The following is a 25,534-nucleotide window of genomic DNA, read 5'->3' as shown; positions in this document are numbered from 1 at the left end:
ATCTATGTCTGTGCACCACATGCATTCTCTGCCTGAAAAGAGCAGAAAAGAGCATCAGATCCCTGGACCAGGAGTTACAGGCAGTTGTGAGCCACCGTGGGGATGCTGGGAACTGAACCCTCCCAGGTCCTTTATAAGAGCAGCAAGTACTCTTTACCACTGAGCCATCTTCTCAGCCAAGACTGATAAAATTTTTAATAATAAGCATTTCCAAAGAAATAAATCACATACTGGGCATGTAACCCTATTACCCCGAGGCTGAAGCAGGAGTTCAAGGCCAGCCTGTACTGCATAGTAAGTCTGAGGCCAGCTTGAAGTGGAACCAGAGACCCTATATCCAAAAACAAACCAACCAAAAAGACTTAAGTCTTTCAATAATGGAATGGGATATCATCAGATAGTACATCACCAGCCATCAGCTTTGTAGGCACTCTTTCAGTGATGTTATAAAGGACTTCCTGCTGGGGTTTATAGAACAGTGGTAAGATGCATGAGGGTACAGGGTTGATCTCCAGTATCATGCACACAAAAAAAAAAAAAAAAAAAAAAAAAAAAGTCTCTGCCTTGACGGGAACTAAATCAATACATCAATTCTGAGGTCCTACAAACTGTGCAACATACACTGCCATGAAAACTTCCCTGATCTGTGACAAATGAGATGAAGAAATGCACTATCTTGTCTAGAAATGGGTATGAATGATGTGTGATTGAAATAATAGTGTGAGCCAGGAGGTGGTGTCACATGCCTTTAGTCCCAGCACTCGGGAGGATCTCTGTGAGTTCAAGACTAGCCTGGTCTACAAGAGCTAGTTCCAGGACAGCCTCCTAAGCTATACAGAGAAACTATGTCTTGAAAAACAAAACAAAAAAACAACAACAAAAAAAAAAAAAAGAAAAGAAATTAATAGTTCATGGGACCATTCCAAACCACTTGGTCTGGATTGCTGGCTAATTCTGGAACTGAAATCAAGTCAATTAAGATCAGTAAAAAGGGAAGCAGAGATGGAAGTGATTGGTAAAGCACAGGCCTGAAATGTCTGAAGCCCTCGGTTTGATTCCTAGCACTAAAAAGAAAGCTAATGGCACACAAGAGGAACACATTGGAAGCATTACTTCTCAAGTAGTTGCACTAATGTCTCCAGTACTTAATTATTCCACAGAGAAGCCTACACAGGCTGTAGCCAAAATCACGTGAGACTAGGGCTCTTACGAGGAGGTGGAATAATGCAGTCAGGAGACTGATTTTAGGGACTGGGGACAGACTAGTAGGCCAGGAAGACGGACAGGCTCCGATAGCCTCTGAAATAACTTTTTGCCTTTTTGTATCATCTACATCTCATAAAAATACTTAATGAACTTACCAGAAATATTCATTAGCAGTATTTATTAGATATTTATATTTTAAATTCTCTATTTCCAAGTATTCCCTTCATTGGCTTTTGGTAGGTTGAAAGACATGGCCGTCCATCCATTGTACCTTTACTTGTCTTCAAAACTCATCAGGGCCTGAACTGTAAAGAGACAGCAGCCAAGGATAAGTGACTACATGTATGTTTGCTAAAGGCCTTGCTTCCTGGGTTCTAGATTCCCACACAAATCTCGACTGTCATTTGCTCTACGCTACTTAAACCTACCTTCTCTTTACCATAAACGAGTTCATCAAGGTATGAGCTCTGCAGTCTTAGAAAAACAAATACCATTTATCTTCTCCATCTGCGGTTGCTAGATTTTATCTAGATATGTAAAATCATGCATGTATATGACATGAAAGGAAGTTGAGGGATAACCGCCTAGGGGACAATAGGAGCTAACAGAGACAGCAGGGCAGCTCAGCAGAGAAAGATGCCTGCTGCCCAGCCTGACTGTCCAAGTTCAGTTCTCAGAACCCATATAACAGAAGGGTAGAACCAACTCTCAAAAGTTGCCCTCTCACCTCTGCACACACACACTCCTCCACAATAAGTAAATAAGTGTTAAAGGGGGCATGGGGTAGCAGGAGGACTGAGAAAGGAAAGGTTAGAAATGTATGGGGGAAGCTGGGGGGAAGGACACATGCCTTAATTCCAGCACTTGGGGGCAGGGGCAAGTAAACCTCTCTGAGTTCAAGGTCAGCCTGGTCTACAGTGGGAGTTCCAGGATAGCCAAGACTGTTCCACAGAGAAACCCTATCTCATTAAAAAAAAAAAAAAAAAAAAAAAAAAACGAAAGAAAGAAAGGTATATGGATATGCTGAAGATCTAATGGACACTTGTGTTAAAGTGTCAATCATGATTTTTTGAAGATCTGGATTCTGAGCTGAGTGTGATAAAGCACACCTCCTTCAAGCACTAAGGGAAGAAGAGGCAGGGAGATCTCTGAGAATTCATGGTCAGCCTGGTCCACAGAATGAATTTCAGGCCAGTCACAGCTACGAGGTGAGAACCTCCTGTCTCAAAAAGAAGAAAGAAAAAAGAAGTGGAAAAGAGGGAGGAGAAGGAAAAAAGAAAGGAATGAAAGGAAAGAAAGGAAGGAAGGAAAGGGAAGAAAGGGCAGATGGACAGACAGACGGAAGGAAGGGGAAGAAAGGGAGGACAGATGGACAGACAGATGGAAGGAAGGAAGGAAGGAAGAGGAAGGAAGGAGAGATGGACAGACAGAAGGAAGGAAGGAAGGGGAAGAAAGGAAGGACAGATGGACAGACGGAAGGAAGGAAGGAAGGAGAAAGGAAGGACAGATGGACAGAAAGAAGGAAGGAAGGAAGGAAGGAAGGAAGGAAGGAAGATTGGAACAGATGTGTCAGTTGATTGCTGGGATTTGAGGTCACCCTGGGTTATATAGCAACATAGTGAAGACTAAGAGTGAGATCCTGATTCACAAAACAAAACCTATTTCTTCCTTCCTCCATCTTGTCTCTCTCTACCAAGATAGGGCCAAGAATGACTGAAAAGAAGAGAATTAACCTCAGATAACATTTTAAGATAGACAGAAACCATCTTTGATATCCTGCCCTGAATTCCATGGCACAGCATGGAAATCAATGACAACTTTCAGAAGTTGGTTCTTTCCAACCAGCTGTCAGGCTTTGGAAGCAAGTGCCTGCACCCACTGAGTAATTTTGCTGGCTCCTAAATGTTATACATTCCTATGGCTGTTCTGTGTCACAATGCACACATGTATATTCACATATAAATCTTGCTGCTTAATTTAATTCTTAGTTTCAACTAGGTCCATTTCAAAAGTATATGAGGCAAAAAAGAAAGAAAGAAAGAGAGAAGAAAAAGAAAAAACTCAGAGGACAACACTAACCAATATTTAAAATGTTAAAAAAAAAAAAAAAAAAAGAGGCTGGAGGGCTCAGTGGTTAAGAGCACTGCCTGTGTGCTCCTGGTTTTGATCTTCAGCACCAGGTGGCAGTTCACATAGACTGTAACTCCAGTCCTTTGGCCTCTGGACAAGCACACACGTCGTGCAGAGGCATACATGAAGACAGAACACTCACACACATAAAACTAAAGGAAACTAACTTTTAAATGCTATTTTAAAAGAAGGAGGAGAAAAGCTGTTCTTACTTAACTCACAGTTTAGGCTTTTTGTGTCTGTGTGAGCATCTTCCTTTCATCTCCTCCTCCTTTCTTAAAGGAATTTTATTAATTCAAATTAATAACCAAATGATGACATGAAGGAAAAATTATTTGGAGCAGTTCCACTGTTTAGGTCACATACTTCTCTCTCAGGAGGCTGATGCGAGTAAGAGCAGCCTGTTCTTGACATCTTCTGAGGATGGAGTAGTGGTTACGTGGGGGGTTTCTAGTTTAGCTCTCCAGTGTGGCCCTGGGCCCTACTGCTCAGGATGAAATGTGGCCTTCCAAGAGAAGGGGATCTGTTGCACAGCTCAGCAGGGACCCACCTTGGCCTGATTGTCAACAATACCAATTTAGTAATATCCTCTTGGGAATCAAGTTTCCAGACACTGTAAGAATTGAGTGCCCCCTAGTGGACATGCCAATTTTTAGCTCTTTTCTAAGTTACTGATTAGGAGTATCAAGAGTAATTGAGACTAAGGAGCTACTTCCATATACTTAAAACTCCTGGATACCAGGACTGGCCTTAAGTCCTCACCTGCAAATTCTTGCAACTTCTTGCGCTCCTCTAAGTTATACTGAAGCTTTTCCAGTAACTCAAAATATCGGAAAAGTGAATCTCTGGGCCAAACAACACGGTCATCCTGATCCATATCCATTAACCCAGGCAGGTTTTCATGCACAAGAGTCTCCCAGTCCAACTTATCTGTAAGGAAGAATAGTTCTTAAAAACATGTCCAGGCTGGGGAAGGGACTAGGTTCTGCCCCAAATGATATGACAGACTTTGAAAACTCCCCATGGAAGGAAGGCCTCACCCTCCCTGGAGAGCAGAAAGGGGATGGGCTGGAGTTTGGTGGAGGTGATAGGGGAGGATGGGAGGGTAAGGGAACTGGGATTGATGTAAAACAACCTTGTTTCAAATTCAAATAAAAATTTAAAAATTTAAGAAAAAAGAAAGTTCAAAACAAAACATATCTAGGCGAGGGAGGGAACTGGGATTGACATGTTAAAGAAAAAAAAAATATATCTAGGCCAGGCCAGATGTGGTGGTATGTACCTGCGATCCCAGAGCCTTGGAAGGCTGAGACACTAGGCTTGCTAGGGCTATATAGTGAATTCTAACATAGCTTAGGCTACAGTGTGAATGTAAAAGGGAAGGAAGGGAAATTAGAAAGAGGAGCAAGCAGTGACAATATGGATGTCTTATGCATCCCTACCCTCCCATCATCTAGAGCATAAGGCATGAGCACTGAGGGTTTTAAGTCATCGTGGGCAACAAAACAATGGCTGTGGTCCTCTTAAGCAAGATGAACAAATATGAATTCAAATGGAAGGAACCATTCTGCTTACCATCATAATCTAAGTCAACTAAAAAGGAACTGTAGGAGGTTGAAGAAGAGGAGGAGGAGGAAGAAGAAGAAGAGTAGACGTTGGTTTTTGATGATTTTTTTTGTCCTTTTTCAGCTTCATCCTTCTCAGCATCATCTACCTCAGCACCACTCCTCTCGGTATCACTCCTCTGGGCATCACTCCTCTGGGCATCACTCCTCTGGGCATCACTCCTCTGGGTATCACTCCTCTCAGCATCACTCCTCTGGGCATCACTCCTCTCGGCATCACTTGTGTCAGAATCACTTTTTTCGGCATCACTGAGTTCAGACCCTTTAGAAGGTTCTAATAAATCTTCAGAGGCCTTTCCTTGACTTGTTTCTCTGTATATAAAGAAATAAAATTTATTGCTTCAAATATACTTGCAAGATGTGATAGTCCATTTCTTATGCTAGTCCTGTGCCTAATCATCCCTAAAGCTTTGATTTACAACTTTAAGAGCCAAACTAGTCTCCGACTCTAGGCTTAGGTATTTCCAAGCTCAGCCATCTCCAATGTATCTTTCTTGATTGTTCTCTTCCTTCTCATAGCAGTCCAACAGAAAATCCTGTTTTTTAATGTAAATCGCTTCATGTCATTGTTCTGCTCTGCTTCCATTTGCTATAAGTACAATTCTACAAGCCTATAATAATCTCTGTAGCCCTACAGAATTATGCTCCCATGCTGGGCTGGTTTGAACGAGCAATGTCTCTTGCTCTGGAATAGTCCTTTTACATGCTGTGAAGAGGTATTGCTCTCATAGCTAGGCAGGAAAAGGTTAGGTGGGAGAGCCAAACTAAGGGAATGCTGGGACAAAGGAGAGCAGAGTTGCCAGACAGTCACACGGGAAGCAGGAGATGAACATGCTGTGCTAAAAAGAGGGCCACCACGTGGTAGTGTAGATAAGAAATATGAGTTACTTTAAGTAGAAAGAGCTAGTTAGTAGCAAGCCTAAGCTATGGGCTGAGCATTTATAGTTAATAATAAGCCTTTGTGTGGTCCTTCGGAGAGCTGGTGGTGCTGTTTGGGAAGGGTATGGAAACTTTTGAAAGTGGAGCTTTGCTGGAGGAAGTGTGTCCCCAGGGACAGATTTGAAGAGTTCACAGCCTTGCCCCACTTCCGCTTCATGCTCTGCTTCCTGTTTACAGTTAAGAAGGCGACCTCTCAGCTTCCTGCTCTGGCCACCGGCTGCCATGCCTCCTCTGTCATTTTCCACTCCCTCTGGAAACATAAGCCAAAATAAACTCTTCCTTTACTAAGTTACCTTGGCCATGGCATTTTATCACAGCTGCAGAAAAGTAGCTAATATATAATCCATTATTTCTCTGACCTCATCTCCTGTCACTCTTTTTCTGCTCCTGTTACTATGGTCATTATTGTTTCTCAAACACATTAGGTGTGCTTCCAATTTAGGGTCTTTGTAACAGCTTTTATCTTTGCTACTAGCACTCTCACATAGATAAACCCATGACAATCTTATCACTTTTGTCAAGTCTTTGCTCACTTTATTTCTTTCAATGGGGATGTCCTAGTTACCCTTTTAAAACTACAACCATAGTCGGTCATGATTGGTAAAGGCAGGTATTACTATGTTCAACTCCAAATTTTAAGAAAATTAAGAAAAAAAAATCTCCATGAAAACAAAATAAACAGCCAGCCTGGTCTACAGAGTGAGTTCCAGGACAGGGTCCAAAGCTACACAGAGAAACCCTGTCTCGAAAAACAAAACAAACGAACAAAAAATCAGCCAGGTATGGTGGCACATATGTTTAATTCCAGTACTTGGAGGCAGAAGCAGGGAGATCTTCATGAGCTTGAGGCCAGTCGTCGAGTTCCAGGACAGCCAGGACTACACAAAGAGACCCTGTCTCAACAAAACAAATGAAACCCCACACCTTCACCTGTTCTCTGCTACCATGTTGTCCCTTGGTTTCCTAGAGAATCTTTGTCAATAATTTAGAACCTACTCAGATAACCCAGGATGACCCATTTCAAGATCTTTAGATTAGCCACACCGGCAAAGACCTCTTTTCAAATAAAGTCATATTGACAGGTTTTAGGGAGTTAGGACATGGATAGATAATTTGGGGGTGCCATGGATTCCCTCTCAAAGCATATTTTCATCTTTGTTGATTTCTACCATCTACTTCTCATAGTTCCATTCCAATTCACATACTTGCTCCTAACCTGCCATCCACATTGCCATTACTTTACCTTGCTGCTTCAGGGGACAGGTTTTGTCTTCTATAAAACAAAACAAAAAACAAAGCATTAAAATGAGAAAAAAAAAGCTACAACTCAGAAGAAATATAATAAAGAAAACAATTCAGATCTAAGGAATGAAGGGGAGTAGAGAAACCCCATAGTATATAAAGGAAAACTAGAATGGAGGCTTTTTTTTTTTTTTTTTTTTTTTCCTGTGTAGTTTTGGAATCTGTCCTGGAACCAACTCTGTAGACCAGGCTGTTCTCAAACTCACAGAGATCCACCTGCCTCTGCCTCCCAAGTTCTGGGGTTAAAGTCATGAGCTGCCATCACCACCACCCAACTGAATAGGGACTTCTTAACTCTACGCAAAAATAGGATCAAGGAAAAGAAACGGGAAATGAGTTGAGAAATAACATTGGGTTTGAACACACAGAAGCTGACCTCTGGATAATCTGTCGCTTGAATATGTCAGCCTTATACTGAACCTCCAGGTGGGTCATCTCCTCACTCAGCTCATTTCTGATGTTCTGAAAGTTAGTAACTGCCCCAAAGGGCCATTAGAAGTTGGAGGGTGGCAGTGACTAGACCAAGAACATGCATTAAGTGGGGAGAAACAATATCCAAACCTCCCTGCTATATGGGGTTCTTTCCCAATAGTCTACCAACTCCAAATGGCCAGTTTCTTCCCACCATCCCTCTTGCCAAGTTGCACCTTCTCTGGACTTACCCATCATGGCTACTATGATATTTCGAAAGATAATGGAGCCAAGCAACAACCAAAGGACCACATAGATGCTGCTAAATACACGGCTAGCTTCTGGTACCTTCCAGACATCCTGAAGTACTGCATACCAATGATCCAAGGTGAAGAGGATGAACACTGTCACCAGGGAATTTAGTAGGTCCCTAAAAAAGCAGAGGGGACATACAGAAGCATTGATCTAAACCTTTCAGAAACTGGCTTTTGTTTTGAGTCTCATATGCAGCCAAGGCTAGACTGGAATATTGTGTAGACAAGGCTGGAATTGAATTCACAGAGCTGAACTCCTGCCTCTGCTCATGGTCTCATTCTTAAGCACACAAGGGCATTTCTTTGTAATATGCTCTGATTTTTGGATCCTTTTCTATCACATTCTCGACAACCGTTCCTTAGTCTGAAAACACTTTTATTATGCTCCCCTTTCTCATGAATAACCTATAAATACCTATCAATATTCCATTAGTCCTAGGGCTGCTATTTTACCAATAAATACATAATAATTTCTTTTGTGTGAGTCTGTTTTTAATTATCTATTTATTTGTTTCATATGCTATTTTGCCTGCAGGTATGGCTATGTGAAAGTGTCAGACACCTTGGAACTGGAGTTACAGACAGCTGTGAGCTACCATGTGGATGCTGGGAATTGAAGCTGGGTCTTCTGGAAGAGCAACCAGTGCTCTTAACCACTGAGCTATCTCTTCATCACCCCCCCACCCCCGTCCTTTGAGACATGGTTTTTCTGTATAACTGTCTCAAACTCACAGATAAATGCCTGCCTGTGCCTCCCAAGTGCTGGGATTAAAGGAGTGTGCCACCCTGGCTCCTTACCAAATTCTTTATTTAAATTTTTTGCACTATCTTGTGTTATGTATGTGTGCATATACATGCCACTGCCCAGATGTGGAGCTCAGAGGATGTCTTTCAAGAGTTGGTTCTCTCCTTCTACCATGTAGGATTGATCAGATTGTCTGGCTTGGTGGCAAGTACCCTTATTCATTGGGCTGTCCTGCTAGCCCTAACTGAACTCTTAAAAGACAAATAAATCACCAACTAAAACCTTTTTTTCTAAGCGCATGCTCTACAAGTCTATTAATTTGTTTGTATATGAGTATTTTACATGCGCATGTGTGTGTGTGTGTGTGTGTGTGTGTGTGTGTGTGTGTGTGTGTGTACAACATGTATGCTTGGTGCCTGAGAGGGCTGGAAGAGGGGACGTATTGTTTATGATCTAATAAAGCCACTGGAGATCAGTTTGCAAAGCCAGCCACAACAGTTAGCTATAGAAACTAGACAGTGGTGGTGCACACCTTTAATTCCAGGACTCGGGATTAAGAGGCAGACTGATCTCTGTTAGTTCAAGGCCTCCATGACCTACACAAGAGTGAAGAGTAACAGAGCTCAGGCCTTTGATCCCAGCACTAGGGAGGTGGAGACAGGAGGATATGGCTGGGAATAAAAGGAGGATGAGACAGGAATTCAGAGCCTTTTGCCTCTGAGAATTTGTGGAAACAGGGTTGCCATTTCAGCTTGGTAAAGGTAAGATCTACAGGCTTGGCTGCTTTACTTTTCTGATTTTCAGCTTGAAGCTTGAAGCCCATTATCTGTCTCTGAGTCTTTTATTTTTTCTGTTACAGTTATGAGCCACTATTCGGATGCTGGGAATCAAACCCAGGTCGTCGAGCAATCAATGCTCTTAACTGCTGAACCATCTCTCTAGTCTCTAGATCCTCTTGTTTTTTTTTTTTTTTTTTCCTTTTTGTTTTGTTTGTTTTGTTTTGTTTTTTCTGTTTTGTCATTCTACATGCATATCAAAAGAGAGTCCAATCTCCTGAGTTTCAGGATAGCCTGAACTACATAGTGAGACCCTGTTTCAAAAAAAATGATCTGAAGCCAAGTATGTTGGTGCATGCCTTTATTCCCAAAACTTAGGAAATAGAGAGGCAGGTAGATCTTTGCTAGTTCCAGGCCAGTCAGAGGTAAATAGTGAAACCCTGTCTTCCCCTATCACCACCCTGGGATTCAAGACCCTAGGGTCTATAATTAAATTTATTATTTATTTAACAAACAAACAAATAAATAAATAAAAGTTTAGAGGTGTGCTCATAGTGTATATTGTCATACAGCACTTAGAAAGTGGAAGCCGCAGAATCAAGGCCATCTTTTATTATATAGCTAGTTTAGAGACTAAACAAAAAAATTTTTTTAACTACACAAAGATGTGTTGCATTTGTTTAACTATGTAAAGATGTGTGGCATTATTTAACTATGTAAAGATGTATTGCATTTGTTTATGTTGCAGGATATTTGTTTAGCTATATAAAGATGTGTTACTGTTTTACCTTGCCTGTCTAAGGCACCTGAATGATCTAATAAAAAGCTGAATGGCCAAGATTGAGGAGGAAGTACAGCGGGAACTTTTAGATAGGGAGAGTAAGTGGGAGGAGGAATTTAGGCTTGGGGAAGGAAAAAAGGAAGAAAGGAAAAGAGATGCTATGGAGATGCAGGAATCAGCTAGCCAGACACAAGGGAAACAGGAAAATAGGACATACAGAATGAAAGAAAGGTAAAAAGCCCGAGGCAAAATGTAGATGAATAGAAACAGGTTAAATTAAGCTAAAAGAGCTAATGGGACAAGCCTAAGCTAAGGCCAAGCATTCATAGTTAATAATAAGTCTATGTGTCTTTATTTGGGAGCTAGTTGGCAGCCCAAAGAAAATTCCAACTCCACTTGCTTCAAAAATAAAACAAACAAAAACAGTCTGAGAAATACTGAATTATATAATAATCACAATATTTGGGAAGCTGAGGCAGGAGACATGCCATGGCCAACCTGGGTTATAAAGAAGAATGCTGTCTCAAAATAAAATAGAACACAAACACCTTTGAGATGTTACAAAGACTAGATTCTAGTTTGGTGTATTAGTACACACTTACAAGAGTTCAAAGGGCAGCCTATGCTATATAGCTGTGTTCCAGGTCAGATCAGTTTAGCAAGAACCCATCTTTACAAAAAAATGAAAAAAGGTTAAATGCTTGGGACGTAGCTCAGTGGTAGAGCACTTGTCTAGCATGCACATAACCCTATGTACAAGTTCCACTAATACAAGAAAAAGAAAAGGAAAAGGAAAAATGGCAGAAGCCATGCTGTCACCCGTGGGAATGGCACATAGGTGTGTTGCCTTAGATGGCAAGGCCCTTTGGAGAATCCCATCCATTTGGCAAGGACCTATGGATACAATACTGCAAATTCCTGCACTGACCTTGGGGACCACATGGGTTTCAGGTTTCACTAACTTTCGCTATGCTTATTCTTATGGAAACTCTTAGTTTTGCCTTGATAATCATGATTATGCCTGAGTGTATACTGGGAACAAAAAGCTTTCATAGAAAAACCAATTTCTCTGGATCTGTTACAGAAACCAGATTCTCCAGTTGTTCCTTTGCTGCCTTTACAGTCGTCCTGAATAAGCAGGCGGAACTTCCTAAGGTTAATGATGATTGCTTATTCTATACCAAAAAGAGATAAATATATTCCAAATAACATAAGAACCAAGAAGACGGTTTCTTAAAAGATGACATTAAAAACCTTATAGAAACAAAGAAGGAAAAAGGGATAGGACAAGAAAGGCCAGACATTTTTTCTGGCACTAGAATATGAACACTCAGTCTTCCAATATCAAAGGATCAATAAAGAAATCTAAAACTTCTAGTTTTAGGCATTTAGAAATTCCCAGAAAGAACAAAGAAACTTAGTCTCCATAGATAAAGAGTTAGCTGTTTGAGAACTTATAAAGAACAGGATTATAACTGTAATCCATATAATATAGTTGACATATAGATTACTCAGAAACTGATATACACCTGAAAATGATACTCTAGGCATCACAGTATATTTAGCTGATTTGATACAGTTAAGAATTAATCACTGGGCTCAAATTTCTTACTTTGGAACCACATGTTTGCAGTCAGCTAGGTTACAGCACGAATAAGATGTACCTAGCTAGAGATATTTGGCTTGCTATATATAATGATAAGGGGTAAAGGTCAATGACATCAAGGGAGAGGGAAAGAAGAGAAACTAAAGTGTTAATGATTCTTGGAAAATGATGAAAGAGAAATGCTTTGAAATTGCTCATGCTTGAATTCATTAGCACCTGTATAAATAAAGACGGCCTGAACTAGTCGGGGCCATCCGTTTGAAAGATAACTGGTCAGATTCCTCCTGTTTCACCAACCTCACACATCCTTCCTGCAGCACAAGAACCCTGCTGGAGCTGGACTCCAGAAGAAAAAAGAATGGGTCCAAGTCAATAAACTCAAATGGGCTTTCTTCTAGCAAGGAATGTTTTTGATATACATCTCTTATAAGGATTTTATTTATTTATTGGCTTTTTTGTCATGTTGCTGAGAGTGACTTTGAATTGATCCTCTATCTCCATTTCCTAAATGCTGAGATTTCAGGAATGTGCCATCACAACTGGTTAGGATTTTACTTTTGAATGAGAACAGATATATATCTGTGTAACACCCACACTTAAAGGCAATGGTCAAACTAGTGACTACAGCAACATTTAATCATTTGTTATGTGTTAAACACTATGCTAAATGTTTAGATGCAATGCCTCATTTGTCCCCATACTCTTTTGAGGTAGTACTGCTATTACTCCTATAGTGTGAGTGCTGTTGGGGGCATGTGTGCCACAGCACAGATATGGAGGCCTTTCTGGAGTGAGTTCTCTTCTTCTACCTTTATGTGGGTTCCAGGGATCTGACTTAGCTCACTAGACTTGCATCACAACTGCTTTTACTTTCTACACCACTTTGCCAACTCTATTCTCTTTCTCAATAACAAAAACAATCTTATAGCATTTGTATCACCTGATAATAACATAACAGCCACCAAAACAAAATGAATAAATGTTTCAGACTGTGGTCCTGTAACTCACACTGTAGACCAGGTTGGCCTTGGACTCCCTGAGATCCACCTGCCTCTACCTCCCAAGTGCTGGGTTTAAAGGCATGCAGCACCACCACCACCTGGCAAGGAGACCCCTTTTTAAAAAAGCAGAGTACAGTGTACAGAGTACACACCGTAATTCCGCACTTGGGGAAAAGGCAGGAAGATCTCTGTGAGTTCAACCTGGTCTCCATAGTAAGTTCCAGGATAGCCTGGGCTACATAGTGAGACCCAGTCTCAAGAAAACAAACAAAACCATTGTACTTCCTTCTCAACTTCTTGACCATTTCTAGTTGAAAACATTTTTTAGAAGAATGATATCACCTTCTTTTAACATAATCTGGCCCAGTTTTCTTGCTATTGTTTTAGAATGGATTTCCTCTGCATCACAAAACAATGATGTTTATGTACTCATCAAGGTCGATAACACAAACCTCTAGCCCCACATTCAGCTGCTCACACAGCCACACCTGAATCTGAAGATGAGGTTGGTGGGCTTCACCATCACCTTCAGCACCTTCTGTCCCTGGCCTTGGTACCCCATGGTGGAAGTCACAAAGATACCTTATAGTTTATATTCTTAAATTTATTTTCTAAGTTGTTGTTTATTTTATGAATCTAGGGAAAGAATTTAGGGCCTTGCATATGCTAGATAAGCACTCCACTACCACTGAGCTACATCTCCACGAAAAAAAAAAATTGGTTTTTTTTTTTTGTTGTTGTTGTTTTTCAAGACAGGGTTTGCTGTGTAGCTCTGGAACTCACTTTGTAGACCAGGCTGGCCTCAAACTCACAGAAATCTGATTGCCTTTAAATCCCAAATGCTTTGCCACAATGCAAGGACAGAATTTTTCTTTATTTCATGTGTGTGCACGTATGTATGCAGGTATCTGCTTGGGCCACAAGGAGCACTGGACCTCCTGAAGATTGTTGTAAGCCTGGTATCAGTGCTGGGAACCGAGCTGGAGTCCTCTGCAAAAACAGCAAAGATTTAAACCCTGAGCCATCACTCCAGCTCCTACACCTCTTTTTAAAAACAGGGTCTCCAGGATAGCCTGGAATTCACTTCGTAAACTGGACTGGCCTCGGACTTTTGGATAATTCTTCTGCTTTTGCTTTCCTGAACACATTACAAGTATATGTTACCATACCCAATCTGACACTGTTTTAGAGATAGGGTTAATTAGGGAGGCCTTGAACTTGTGATCCTCCTGCTTTAACACCCTGAGTAGCAGGGATTACACACATAGGCCATGAAATCTAGCTCCATTTTTCAGAAGAGGTAACTGAAGTCTGGGGATGTGGTTCAGTTGGCAGAGTGCTTGCCCAGTATGTACGAGATTAACCCTCCACACCCTGTAACAAGCATAGTGGTATACACCTGTAATCCCAGCACTGGAGAGGTGAAGGCAGGATGATCAGAAATACTGCATAGCAAATTTGAGGCCAACTTTGGAATTGAGAGACACTCTTTTGTCTCTCAAAAAAACAAAACAAGGTAACTGAATTGCAAACCCAGGCTACCTATTGGAGTATACTATACTGTATTTAAAGGTACTAGACGATAAAGTGTTTTATCTACTTTATTTGTCCAGAATGGAGAAGAAAGACCTTATCAAACTAAAAACCTTTTGTACAGCTAACAAGAAAATTAATCCACAGAATGGGTGTGGTTGGCTTGAATGAAAATGGCCCCCATAGGCTCATAGGGAATAACACTATGTGAAAGGATTAGGACACATGGCCTTGTTGGAATAGGTGTGGACTTATTGGACGAAGTGTGTCTTCCTCCTGCTGCCTGCTGGTCCAGGTGCAGGACTCTCAGCTACCTCTCCAGCAATATGTCTGCCTGCACGCCACCATGTTTCCAGCCATGATGATAATGGACTAAATGTCTGAAAGTGTAAACCAGTCCCAATTAAATGATTTCCTTTATAAGAATTGCCATAGTCATGATTTCTCTTCACACAGGCTAAGACAGTGGGAGAGAATCTTTGCTTACTATACTTCTGACAGAGGATTAATATACAGACTATATAAAGAACTAAAAAAAATAGAGAGGCAAGAAGACAAATGACTCAATTACAAACATGGGCTATGGGGCTGGAGAGATGGCTCAGAGGTTAAGAGCACTGGCTGCTCTTCCAGAGGTCCTGAGTTCAATCCCTAGCAACCACATTGTGGCTCACAACCATCTGTAATGAGATCTGGTGCCCTCTCTGGCCTGCAGGGATACATGCAGACAGAACATTGTATACATAATAAATAAATAAATAAAATCTTTTTAAAAATGGGCTATGGATCTGAACAGAGAGTTCTCAATAGAAGAAATAAAAAATAAAATAAAATAAAAATAAGAAATATCTCAAAAAGGCTTCATCATTCTTAGCAATCAGGACAATACAAATTAAAACAACTTTGAGATTTTATCTTACCCTAGTCAGAACAGCTAAGCTCAACAAACCAAACAGTAGATGTTAGCAAGGATGTGGGGAAAAGGGAACCCTAATTCACTGTTGGTGAGATTGCAAACTGGTACAGCCACAGTGGAAATTAATGTGGAGAACCCTCAAAAAGCTAAATATAAATCTACCATGTGACCCAGCTATACCACTCCTTGGCATATGCACAAAGGACTCAGTGCCTCCTTTATAGACACTTGCTCAGTCTATTCATTGCTGTTATATTCATAATAGCTAAGAAATGGAAACAACTCCAAAGTCCAGTAGATGAATGAATAGTGAAAATATGGTACATAAACACAATGGAATAATATTCAGTTGAAAAGAAAAATGAAATCATGGAATTTTCAGGTAAACGGATGGAACTAGAAAAAAAAATATATTGAATGTGGTAAAGGAAAAACAGGGGTGAGGGGGTAAATTAGGAAGAGGTAAGGAAGGCAATAAATACAGGAGGAGAGGGAGGGAAAAGGGACATGCTCTGGAACAATGTTTTTGTACACTATGAATATATGTTACTCTTATTGGCTAATAAAAATCTCATTGGCTGGTAGCTGGACAGGAAGATATTGAGTGCAAGAATCAGAGTAGAATTCTGAAAAGGACAGAGTCAGAGAGTCACCAGCAAATGCAGAGAAGCAAGATGAGAATGCGGGACTGAGAAAAGGTACCAAGCCACATGGCTAACCATAGATAAGAATAATGTGTTAATTTAAATGTGAGAGTTAGCTAGAAACAAGCCTGAGCTATCAGCCGAGCATTTGTAAATAATATTAAGTCTCTGTGTGGTGATTTGGAAGTAGATGGAGAGCAGGTGGTCAGGACTGGAACACTACACTTTACAGGAACAAATAACCCTGAGGATATTTGATAAAGCCTCAGGAATCATGTTATTTTATATTTACCTAAAATTATATAATATGCCTAAGCGTATATGTATACACAGCTTAAATGAAGTGATGCCACTTTGGCTGACAGTGTCCCCCACAAGAGCCATGGACAAAACCCAGGCATGAGAAATTTTCATCTGAGATGTTGGTCAGGGTAGTCCAAGTGACTCCCAAGATAGTATAAACTATTGTTGCTGTCCTTGGTTGCCTCTCAAAAGTGGAGAAGTCCTTATTGCTGAAGACATGATACACTTCAGTCACAGGACTGAGAAGATTTGAGCTGTATCTAATCTGAAAACTGTCTTCCTGCAGTCTAACTTCCATAATACCAAGGAAGGAAGGCTATTAGTAGTCTTATCCAACTGTGATACCCATGAGCCACAACCATGACCAACATGGTAAGATGTCCCTAAAGGTGTATAATGGCACTCAAATCTTGGAGGTAACCAACAACTGCCTAATTTGACTTAAGGCCTGCTCAATGGGAGGCAAATCATGTTTGGAACTAGAAACCTAGCCAATGACATTGGGCTGGTGAGGTCATGGATCTTAGGAGGAAAACCTATAACCACAACTTTACTAGAACAGCATAATTCCTAACTGCATTTTAAAACCTATCCTTGTCCTCACAGATAAGTGTATCTCTTACCCTGCATCAAAGAAGCTTTTCTTTGCAGCAGACAGACACCATCACAGAAAACCAATAAGGCAGAGATCAACTGATCATGGGGGCCCAGCCCTGATGGATTTCTATCTCTACAATACAGCTCCTGCACCTAAGGTTCAGGGAACATTGCACAAGAGGAGGCAGAAGGATTTTAAGAGCCAGAGGACAACAAAGTCTGCTTTGAAAGTGCATCTCCTAGAAGTGACAGGGAAGCTACCAGAATAGCTCAGCAATATGGCTGCCTAGGCAAGACCTAAACCAATAGACATGCTAATGTGGAAGATGGAAATCTCAGAGGTCCCACTCCTAGGCAAGTAACTGATTGATGACTGCTGAGAGAGGGAGAATTAGTCTCCCATGGATGATCACCAGTTTATCCAATACAAAGTGATTAGCCCTGAAATCATAAACATACAAGCAACACTAAACAGATGCAATAAGTTGTGTTTACATATTTGCACCATATATATAGCAATAATAATTTAAAAAGGGACAGTCAATTTGAGAGTGGAGGAGCAAGAGAGAAGTTGGGGAGAGGGGACATGGGAGAAGTTACTGAGAGGAAGGGAATAGGGAAAGTAACACAATTATACTTCAATTAAAATTTTCAAAACACTTAAAAAACAAACAAACCAGAACCAGTTGTCTAGGCCCAACATCACAGCTAGCTCTACCGACTATGCCTGTTTCTCCTTTCTGCTCTTTGTATTCTGTCCCACTGTCTTACAATAGACTCTAGTATTTGTATAGCTGTGCTTTGGCCGAGCATCTCAGTGTGACACAAACCTCTCCCCTCATGAAGGTTGCCCTCAGCAATGCTTACGAGAAGAACATGTTGTACTCCAGGTCCTCGATAGTTGAACGGGAATAGTCTTCAAAGAAGTAGACACCGGTTACAGCAAAAATGTAGAAGAAGATAAGCAGCAACATCAAGAGGAACGTCATGCTCTAGGGGCCATGATCCAAATCAGGTGTAGGTAAGGCAAGGCTGAGCCCCACAAGCAGCCCGGTCGAGCCCACCCAGCCAACTCCCACCAAATCCAGAGCAAGCATATCTCTAAACCACAACAGTTAATTTTTTTAGGTTCTGTATATTAACTTGTTCAAATATAAGAAAAAAAATGGGATAAAGTTAGTGCTTACCTCTTGAGTTGTTACAGAACATAAAGAAAATAACCCACATAAAATATTTAAAATAGCAGCTGGCCCTTTGTGCTCAGTAACTGGCAGATATTATTTTAGAAATTAATGCTCCTAATAACATACAAATGTTCTCATACAAGAACATTTCATAGAACCTCTCATGACCTTCTTTGACCATATTAAATATTAAACCCCTGTCTTTTTATCTAGTCCCCCATCCCACTTTAAGTTAATCAGTTTAAATCACCTTCAGGGCCCTGACCAGAGCCAATATAATAACTTTAATTTGACGAAATCGTGCAAACAGTTTGAGAGATCTCAGCACCCGGGAGATCCTCAGCAGCTGGAGCCATACAGACTTCCCCGAGACGCCCATCAACACCACAAACTCAGGAAGCACAGACTGCGGGAGACACGGGCAATAAGTAAAGGTACCCAAAGAACCCAGGCACAATCGCCCCTTTTCATCCCATCTTCTCCATACTTTTCTGGGTGTTATCTTTGAGTAGCATTCTCTGGGGACTGTTTACTATTTAGTCTTTTTATATTAACCTACTTAAGCTCTGCACTTCAACTTATTTAGATATTTAAGAAAATGGGATAAAATTTGTGCTTATCTCTTGAGTTGTTACAAAACATAAAGAAGATAATCCACATAAAATATTAAAATAGTGTCTGGCACTTTGTTTTCAGTAACTTGCAGATGTTATTTTAGGGATTTATGATCGTAATGACAACCATTTCTGCAGTTACTTTTAGTTTTAAGTGGAAAAAAAATCAAAGCAACAAATTCATTAAATTTCTATATATTCCTTCCTGGAGGTTTTAGATAACCTAATTTGCCAAGGCTGGTCCCATTAACTACTCCTAAGGATATTTATCCTTACCAACATGGTAACAGCAAAGTCAAAGACATTCCAGGCATTTTTCCAGAAGAGAGAAAAGCTGGACATCCACATTAGAATGATTTCTAAAATGAAACTAAATAAGATAAACCAATCTGCCACCTCCAAAGTCAGCTTCAATGGCCAAAGCTTAGTATTTGTGGATTCCATCAATTCTGTAAGGTAGAGCAAGGAAGAAACGAAAATTACGTGAGAAGCTGAATAATGAAGGATGATTACTCATAAACCAGAGTTGTGACCACTACTCCATTTCTCTTGGATGTCTCTGTCTTTTATAGTTTTTAAAAAAAGTATATGTATATTTTGCCTACATTTATGCATGTATGTATATGTACCACATGTGCTACTTCCCAAAGTCAGAAGAAGGTGTCAGATCCCCTGGAACTGGAGTTACAGATCATTGTAAGTTACTATGTGTAAGAATTGAACCTGTATGCTCTACAAGAGTAACAAGTGCTATTGCTTCAACCTATGTGATATATCACCCATAAAACAGCTATACTTTGCCTCTTGTTACTGGTATAAGTAACAGCTGCAAGTCACTTACAACCCATTCTACAGTTACGCAGCCCCTACAGAATGTCCCCTTTACTATTCTCCAACCATATTGTTTGTCCTAAAGTTTATAAGAAAGCAATAGGTTTTGTAAACAGAGTGAAAACATAGAAATATGATATAAAATCTTTTTTAAAAAATTAAGCTTCTACCTGAGCAGTGGTGGCCATGACTTTAATCTTAGCACTTGGTAGGCAGAGGCAGGTGGCTCTCTGTGAGTTTGGGGCTATCCTGGTCTACAGAGTGAGTTCTAGGACAGGCTCCAAAGCTACAGAGAAATCCTATCTCAAAAAAACAAAACAAAACAAAACAAAAAAGAAATAAAAATTAAACTTCTGAATAATTTCAAAGGCACCTTTTACACTGATGTGTCCTAGGATGACTTTTACTTCTTAGTGGTAAATAAGAAGTGTATTTCACCAATAATGACAGCTTAAATTCAAAATGATTGTTCTGGGCCAGCAAGGGGGCTCAGGGAGTGGAGTGCTTACTGCCAAGCCTGACAGCCTGAGTCTGATCCCCAGAGAAGAGAACACTGACTTCTGCAAGTTGTCCTCTGACCTCCACACTTAAGCCATGACACATGAACCTACACACACACACACACACAAGTAATTAAACAAGCAAACACACTCAATTCTGGCTCCCAGAAGCAGGGGGTCACAGTATTAGAAGGCACTGAGAACCACATTTAAGTCTGGAAAACAGAATGCAATGTTTATTCAGTTTTGCCTTCACAAACAGAATTTTTATAAAGAAGAGTGATGTAACTTGGGGGTGGAGAGACAGCTTATTGGTTAAAAACACACAGTTGTCTAAAACTCAGCTCTAAGGCCCACACACAAACTTCTTTTTAATATTTATGTATTATGTATACAGGGTTCTGCCTGAATGTATGCCTGCAGGCCAGAAGAGAGCACTAGATCTCATTACAGTGGCTGTGAGCCACCATGTGGTTGCTGGGAATTGAACCCAGGACCTCTGAGCCATCTTTCCAGACAGAGACTCTTCTTAAAAAAAAAAAAAAAAAAAAAAAAAAAAAAAAAATGGGAGGGGGTTTCAAGACAGCCTTGGTTGTCCTGAACTCATTCTGTAACTCACTCTGTAGACCAAGCTGGCCTCTGACTCACAGAGATCCACTTGCCTCTGCCTCACAAGTGCTGGGATTAAAGGTGTGTGCCACCACCAGCTGGCTAAAAAGTTTTTTTAAGAAGAACAATAAAATGGTTTGTGGTTTAAAGAGTTTTGGAAAGAGGAATCTGATTAAAAAGCAGCAAATCTCTTACATGCTGGAAAAAGAACTGAAGAAACGTCAGAAGAACAAACAGCAGAAATTGCCTCTGTGAGACAGAATGTGCAGGGTGACCATCACCAACGCTGCATCAGCTAATAAAATAAAAGTGTACTGTCTGGAGATGAAAATGTGACTCTTCTTTCATTCTACTGCTAGGAGAATGAGGCAGGAGGATGAAAAGTTCAAAGGCAGCTCAGATTACACAGAGAACAAAGGCCAGTTTAGACTCTTCAGTGAGACCTGGGGACAAAATAAACCAGATCTTATGCTGCACTCCTTTAAAGCCTGGTTTACATTAAAAAACAAAAACAACCAAACAAAAAACAAACTCAAGATGAGTGCTAAACACCTTGGGGGGTGGTGGGTGTTAAGAAGCAGGATTGAAAATGAGGACAACTGTGGCTACATAGGAAGTTCCGGGCTAGCCTGAGCTACATAGCGAGACCCATCTCTAAACAGTAACAAGTATCAGCAGTTAAGAGCACTTACTGCTGGACTGGAGAGATACCTCAGTGGTTAAGAGCACTGACTGTCGTGAGTTTAATTCCCAGCATGTACATGGTGGCTCAAAACCATCTGCCAAGATCTGGTGCCCTCTTCTGTCCTGCAGGCATACTTGCAGGCAGAACACTGTATACATTATAAATAATCTTAGAAAAAAAAAAAAAAAAAAAAAAAAAGAACCCCAGCACTGTCAATTCAGCAGATTTAACCACTGCAGTTAATTCTTGGTGGACATTCTTCCTCAGGAGTAGAAGGCAGGAATTTAGTCAGATAGGCCAGGCAAAGTAAGACAAGGTGGTTTTGATATATGCAGTCATCTGTTGCAATTCCATATTACACAACAGCACAACAGCAACATCAGTCACTTTACAGAATACCAGGTAAACTCACAGTGGTTGTAAGAAAAATCCAGCATTATGGAGCAGAATAGTACACTGTCATTTGATGTTTCACCAAAGTCAATTGCTGGGACTGGGGGAAAAAAAAAAAACCAACTAGTGATTCATGAATTCAAATAGTGCTTAGGATTGAAATAAATATGTTTTGCTTTTATTTTGTTCTGTTTTAATGTGCTGGGGACTAATCTTGGGGGTGTTCAAATGCTAGGCAAGCACTCTACCCTTGAACCAAACTACAAGCCCTAAGCATTTGGTTTTAAATAAGTAAGATTACAAGGGCCTGGAGAGATGGCTCAGCTATAAGAGCACCAGAGTACCAGGGATTTTATTCCCAGCAACCATTCAGAGGGCCACAACTATCTGTCACCTCAGGTCTAGGGACCCAGTGCCCTCTTCCGGCATCCATGGGCACTGCATGCACATGTATACATGCAGGCAAAACCACCTATACATACAAAATAAAATAAAAATAAATGTATAAAAGCAGATTGTAACAAAATAATTGATTTGGCCAAGTTACATAATATGAAAACAAGATAAGTAAAATCCTCAAAAATTAAGAAATACCATATGAAATATGAAATCAGAATAATAAATACTTATGGGGACTCACTTTTGGTTTTCTGTTTTTTTTTTTTTTTTTTTGAGACAGGGTCTCTTTGTGTAGCCCTGTCTATACTGGAACTCACTCTGTAGAGCAAGCGGGCCTTGAGCTCACAGAGATCTGCCTGCCTCTGCCTCCCAAGTGCTTGGATTAAGGGCATGTCCACCACTACCACCATGGAGAATTTCTATTGTTCTTTCATTCTAAGCAGACTTTACTAACTTTTCTTTTTTTTTTTTTTTTTTTTTTTTTTTTTTAGTTCTGCTGCACACTGCAGGCTGGCCTTAACTCATAACCTTGCTCAAGTGCTGGGTATAGTGGTGCACACCTGTAATCTCAGATGGAAAGTATAAGTAGGTCAGGTTCAAGGTCATCCTTACTACATATGAAGTTTGAGGCTAGTGTGGATTACATGAGACTCTGTCTCAAAAAAATTGAATAAATAAATCTGTCCCCATCACAATGAGATGATATCTGAAAATGATCAGGTTGTGAGAAAACTATCTTCCACACACTACCTTTTTCATTCAGTACCAGTTCTCACCTATTTCGACCATCAGTACAATTGTATTCAGAAAGATGAGGGAGATGATGAATTTCGAGAAGATAGAACCTGTTTTCTTTTAAGGAAACACACAGATAGAGTATTTTGTCATTTATGCAGCTCAAATAACAAGGACAACAGTATTAATATGAGAATTTGAAGAACAAATAACAAGGACAACAATGTCAATAAGAGAATTTTAAGAAAATAGTTTGAAAGAAGAGAAATGTCATTAACAGATAAGGGAAAGCCATGAATAGAAACAAGTGACACTAAAGGATACTCTCAAGAACCCATCCAGCCCATAGGGAAAGAGGTGGTCTCTGACTGCACCGCACACGAAGCCTGCTCAGCATTCGCTGGGAATGTGTGATGTGCCCCATGTGCCGGGGCTTTAGGGAGAAGCGCACTAGCTGGTGCTGATCTCCTGACATGAGTTTCTTCTGGCGAGAAGGATCTACAACAATGGAAAGGTAAATTGGGCATGTCTGTTGTTCAGCTTGAATCTACCGGTACTGGGCAAAACACGAGACTGCCTTCTCTCCCCAGTCTCCCCCAATAACCATGAGGACAGTACATAGATACACAGATGGGGGGCCTGTGGACAGCAAGTAGAGTTGGGGATAGGGATACTGGTTAAATAATAAGACTCTACATGCAGCAGCAGAGCTGCCCTTTTTCAAAGCAACTTGGAATTCTTTTTTTCTTTGGTTTTTCGAGACAGGGTTTCTCTGAATTGCTTTGGAGCTTGTCCTGACACTTGCTCTGTAGATCAGGCTGACCTCGAACTCACAGAGATCTGCCTGCCTCTGCCTCATGAGTGCTGGGACTAAAGGCTTGTGCCACTAATGTCCCACACAACTAAGCATTCTATTAGTATAAAGTGAAAATGTATAGTTCATGCCTCACACTGACAATACTCATGAAAGCAGCAGCTATAAACCTCAAGTTCCAGCTGGCTTAGAACCTGCTATGTAGATCAGGCTCTTTCCCACTCAAACATTCACCAGCTGTTGCCTTCCAAATACTGGGATTTAAGGCATGTGCCACCATAACCAGCCCAGAAACCTCCAAGTTTTAAGTACCTGTGATAGAAACTTTTCAAAGTCAGTATTACCTGACTAGGGCTTTGAAGAAGAGATAGAGGTCTAAAGTTCTGAATTTATCAAGTTTGTGTAGCTTCTCATTCCTAAATTTTCCTTTTATTTGTACTTTAAAAACATGGTGTGTGTTTGTACAACTGCAGGAGTATTTGTCGTCTTTGTATCACATAGGTCCTGAGTATGGAACTCAGGTTTTCAGACATGACAGCAAGTACATTTACTCTCTGAGTCATCTCATTGACCCCATTATTTGAGATAGTTTGATACAACTAATTTTGTCCTCAAACTATGTAACTAGGAATGACCTTGAACTCCTGGTGCCTTCTCCTCCAGAGTGCTGGAATTGTATGTAAGCATCACCCATACCTGTTTTGGTTTCTTTAAAAAAAGAAAAAAAATTGTCTGGCTGGGTGGTAGTCGTCCATACCTTTAATCCCTGTACATGGGAGGCAAGAGACAGGTGGATCTCCTATGAGTTCAAGGCCTGCCTGGTATACAGAGTGAGTTCCAGGACAGCTAGGGCTGTTAAACAGAAAAATCCTGTCTCAAAAAAAATATATATAAGTAAAATAAGTGCGGGGTGTGTGTGTGTGTGTGTGTGTGTGTGTGTGTGTGTGTGTGTGTGTGTGTGTGTGTGTGCCCCAGAGAACAACTTTTTGGGAACCAGTTCTCTCCTCTCAGGTTATCAGTATTGGCAGCAGGCATCTTCACTCACTAAGTCATCTTGCTAGCCCTATTTTTGGTTGTTTTTTAAAATCAGGATCTTGCTATGTAACCCAGGCTAGTATCAAACTTGTGATCACTCTGACTCAGTCTTATACCACTATTCCTGGCTCCACCCTTAAGTATGTTTCTGCTTCTTATCTTCAGAGGATGTGGGCAAGAATATTACATTTAGTGTGAACGAACAGAAGCTAACCAAGTATCTCCCGGAGAGTATGCCTTGGTACTGCTTGGCTCAAGCCTTGCAAATGCTCTATGAGGGAGAAAGTGTCAACAAGCCGTGAACGGATGGCATCAGCTCTGGGCAGCGGTATGTGTCCTCGTTCCTGTGCCATGTCTGTTAAGAAAATAGAACCAAGGGTCATTCCATTCTCAAGAGCTTCATTAGGATTAAGGGGTTTTCCCCCCGTTTTTCCCCCTCCTCCCCACCTTTGCTTTTCAGAGATTTAAGGAGCCCATACAAAGAAACCATGAGCACTTAAGAGCAAACAAACACATTGAAGGACTCAAAAATTTTGTTTTGATTTTTTGTTTATGCAAAAGTTAGAGGAACAATACGTGATATTTCCACGGTCAACTAAATATCCAGGTATTTCCATTTTCTGACAGCATTTGTGATTAATATTTCTTTTTAAAAAGCTGGCCATGAAGGAACATACTAGTAATCTCGAGAGGCTGGTGGATCTCTGTTGAGTTAGAGACCAGCCTGGTCTACATATCTATCTAGTTCCAGGCTAACAAGGGCCACACTGTGATAGTTTGTCTAAAAATAAAAAAAGAGCTGAGCCCGAGCCTGGTGGTGCAGACCATCGGGACCTAATACACAGGAGGCCGAGGCCAGCGGATGGGAAAGTTGTAGGCCGGCCAGAATTATAGAACAGTATTATA

The 25,534-nt window shown here is 40.7% G+C and overlaps 1 protein-coding gene across 1 annotated transcript; it reads right to left on the bottom strand.

Moving 5' to 3' along the window:
• Window positions 1-1,445: 1,445 nt before the first annotated feature.
• On the bottom strand, window positions 1,446-25,011 carry Catsper2 (cation channel sperm associated 2). The gene is made up of 12 exons (XM_051183571.1): window positions 24,843-25,011; window positions 23,104-23,277; window positions 22,821-22,889; window positions 18,904-19,076; window positions 18,264-18,419; window positions 17,697-17,821; window positions 7,865-8,043; window positions 7,579-7,678; window positions 7,144-7,173; window positions 4,912-5,273; window positions 4,099-4,266; window positions 1,446-1,511 (listed from the first exon to the last, which is right to left on the bottom strand). Exons 1-12 carry the CDS (start codon window positions 25,009-25,011, stop codon window positions 1,480-1,482), a joined length of 1,737 nt encoding a protein of 578 aa, XP_051039528.1. The 3' UTR covers window positions 1,446-1,479.
• Window positions 25,012-25,534: the final 523 nt, after the last annotated feature.

This window comes from Phodopus roborovskii, unplaced genomic scaffold, assembly GCF_943737965.1.
Source record: "Phodopus roborovskii unplaced genomic scaffold, PHOROB, whole genome shotgun sequence".
Lineage (NCBI taxonomy): Eukaryota > Metazoa > Chordata > Mammalia > Rodentia > Cricetidae > Phodopus > Phodopus roborovskii.
Note: the sequence above shows the minus strand (reverse complement) of the source record. Positions and strands in the feature narration are given on the sequence as shown.

What these genes read in the sequence shown, in the direction of transcription:
- Catsper2 (XM_051183571.1), bottom strand. Translation starts at nt 25,011, where the DNA reads ATGACCCTTGGTTCTATTTTCTTAACAGACATGGCACAGGAACGAGGA. An exon ending in AGTTGACTTAGATTATGATG is followed by an intron (nt 4,267 to 4,911) that starts GTAAGCAGAATG and finishes TCTTCCTTACAG; the next exon opens with ATAAGTTGGACTGGGAGACT. An exon ending in GAAGTTGCAAGAATTTGCAG is followed by an intron (nt 1,512 to 4,098) that starts GTGAGGACTTAA and finishes GTCTCTTTACAG; the next exon opens with TTCAGGCCCTGATGAGTTTT.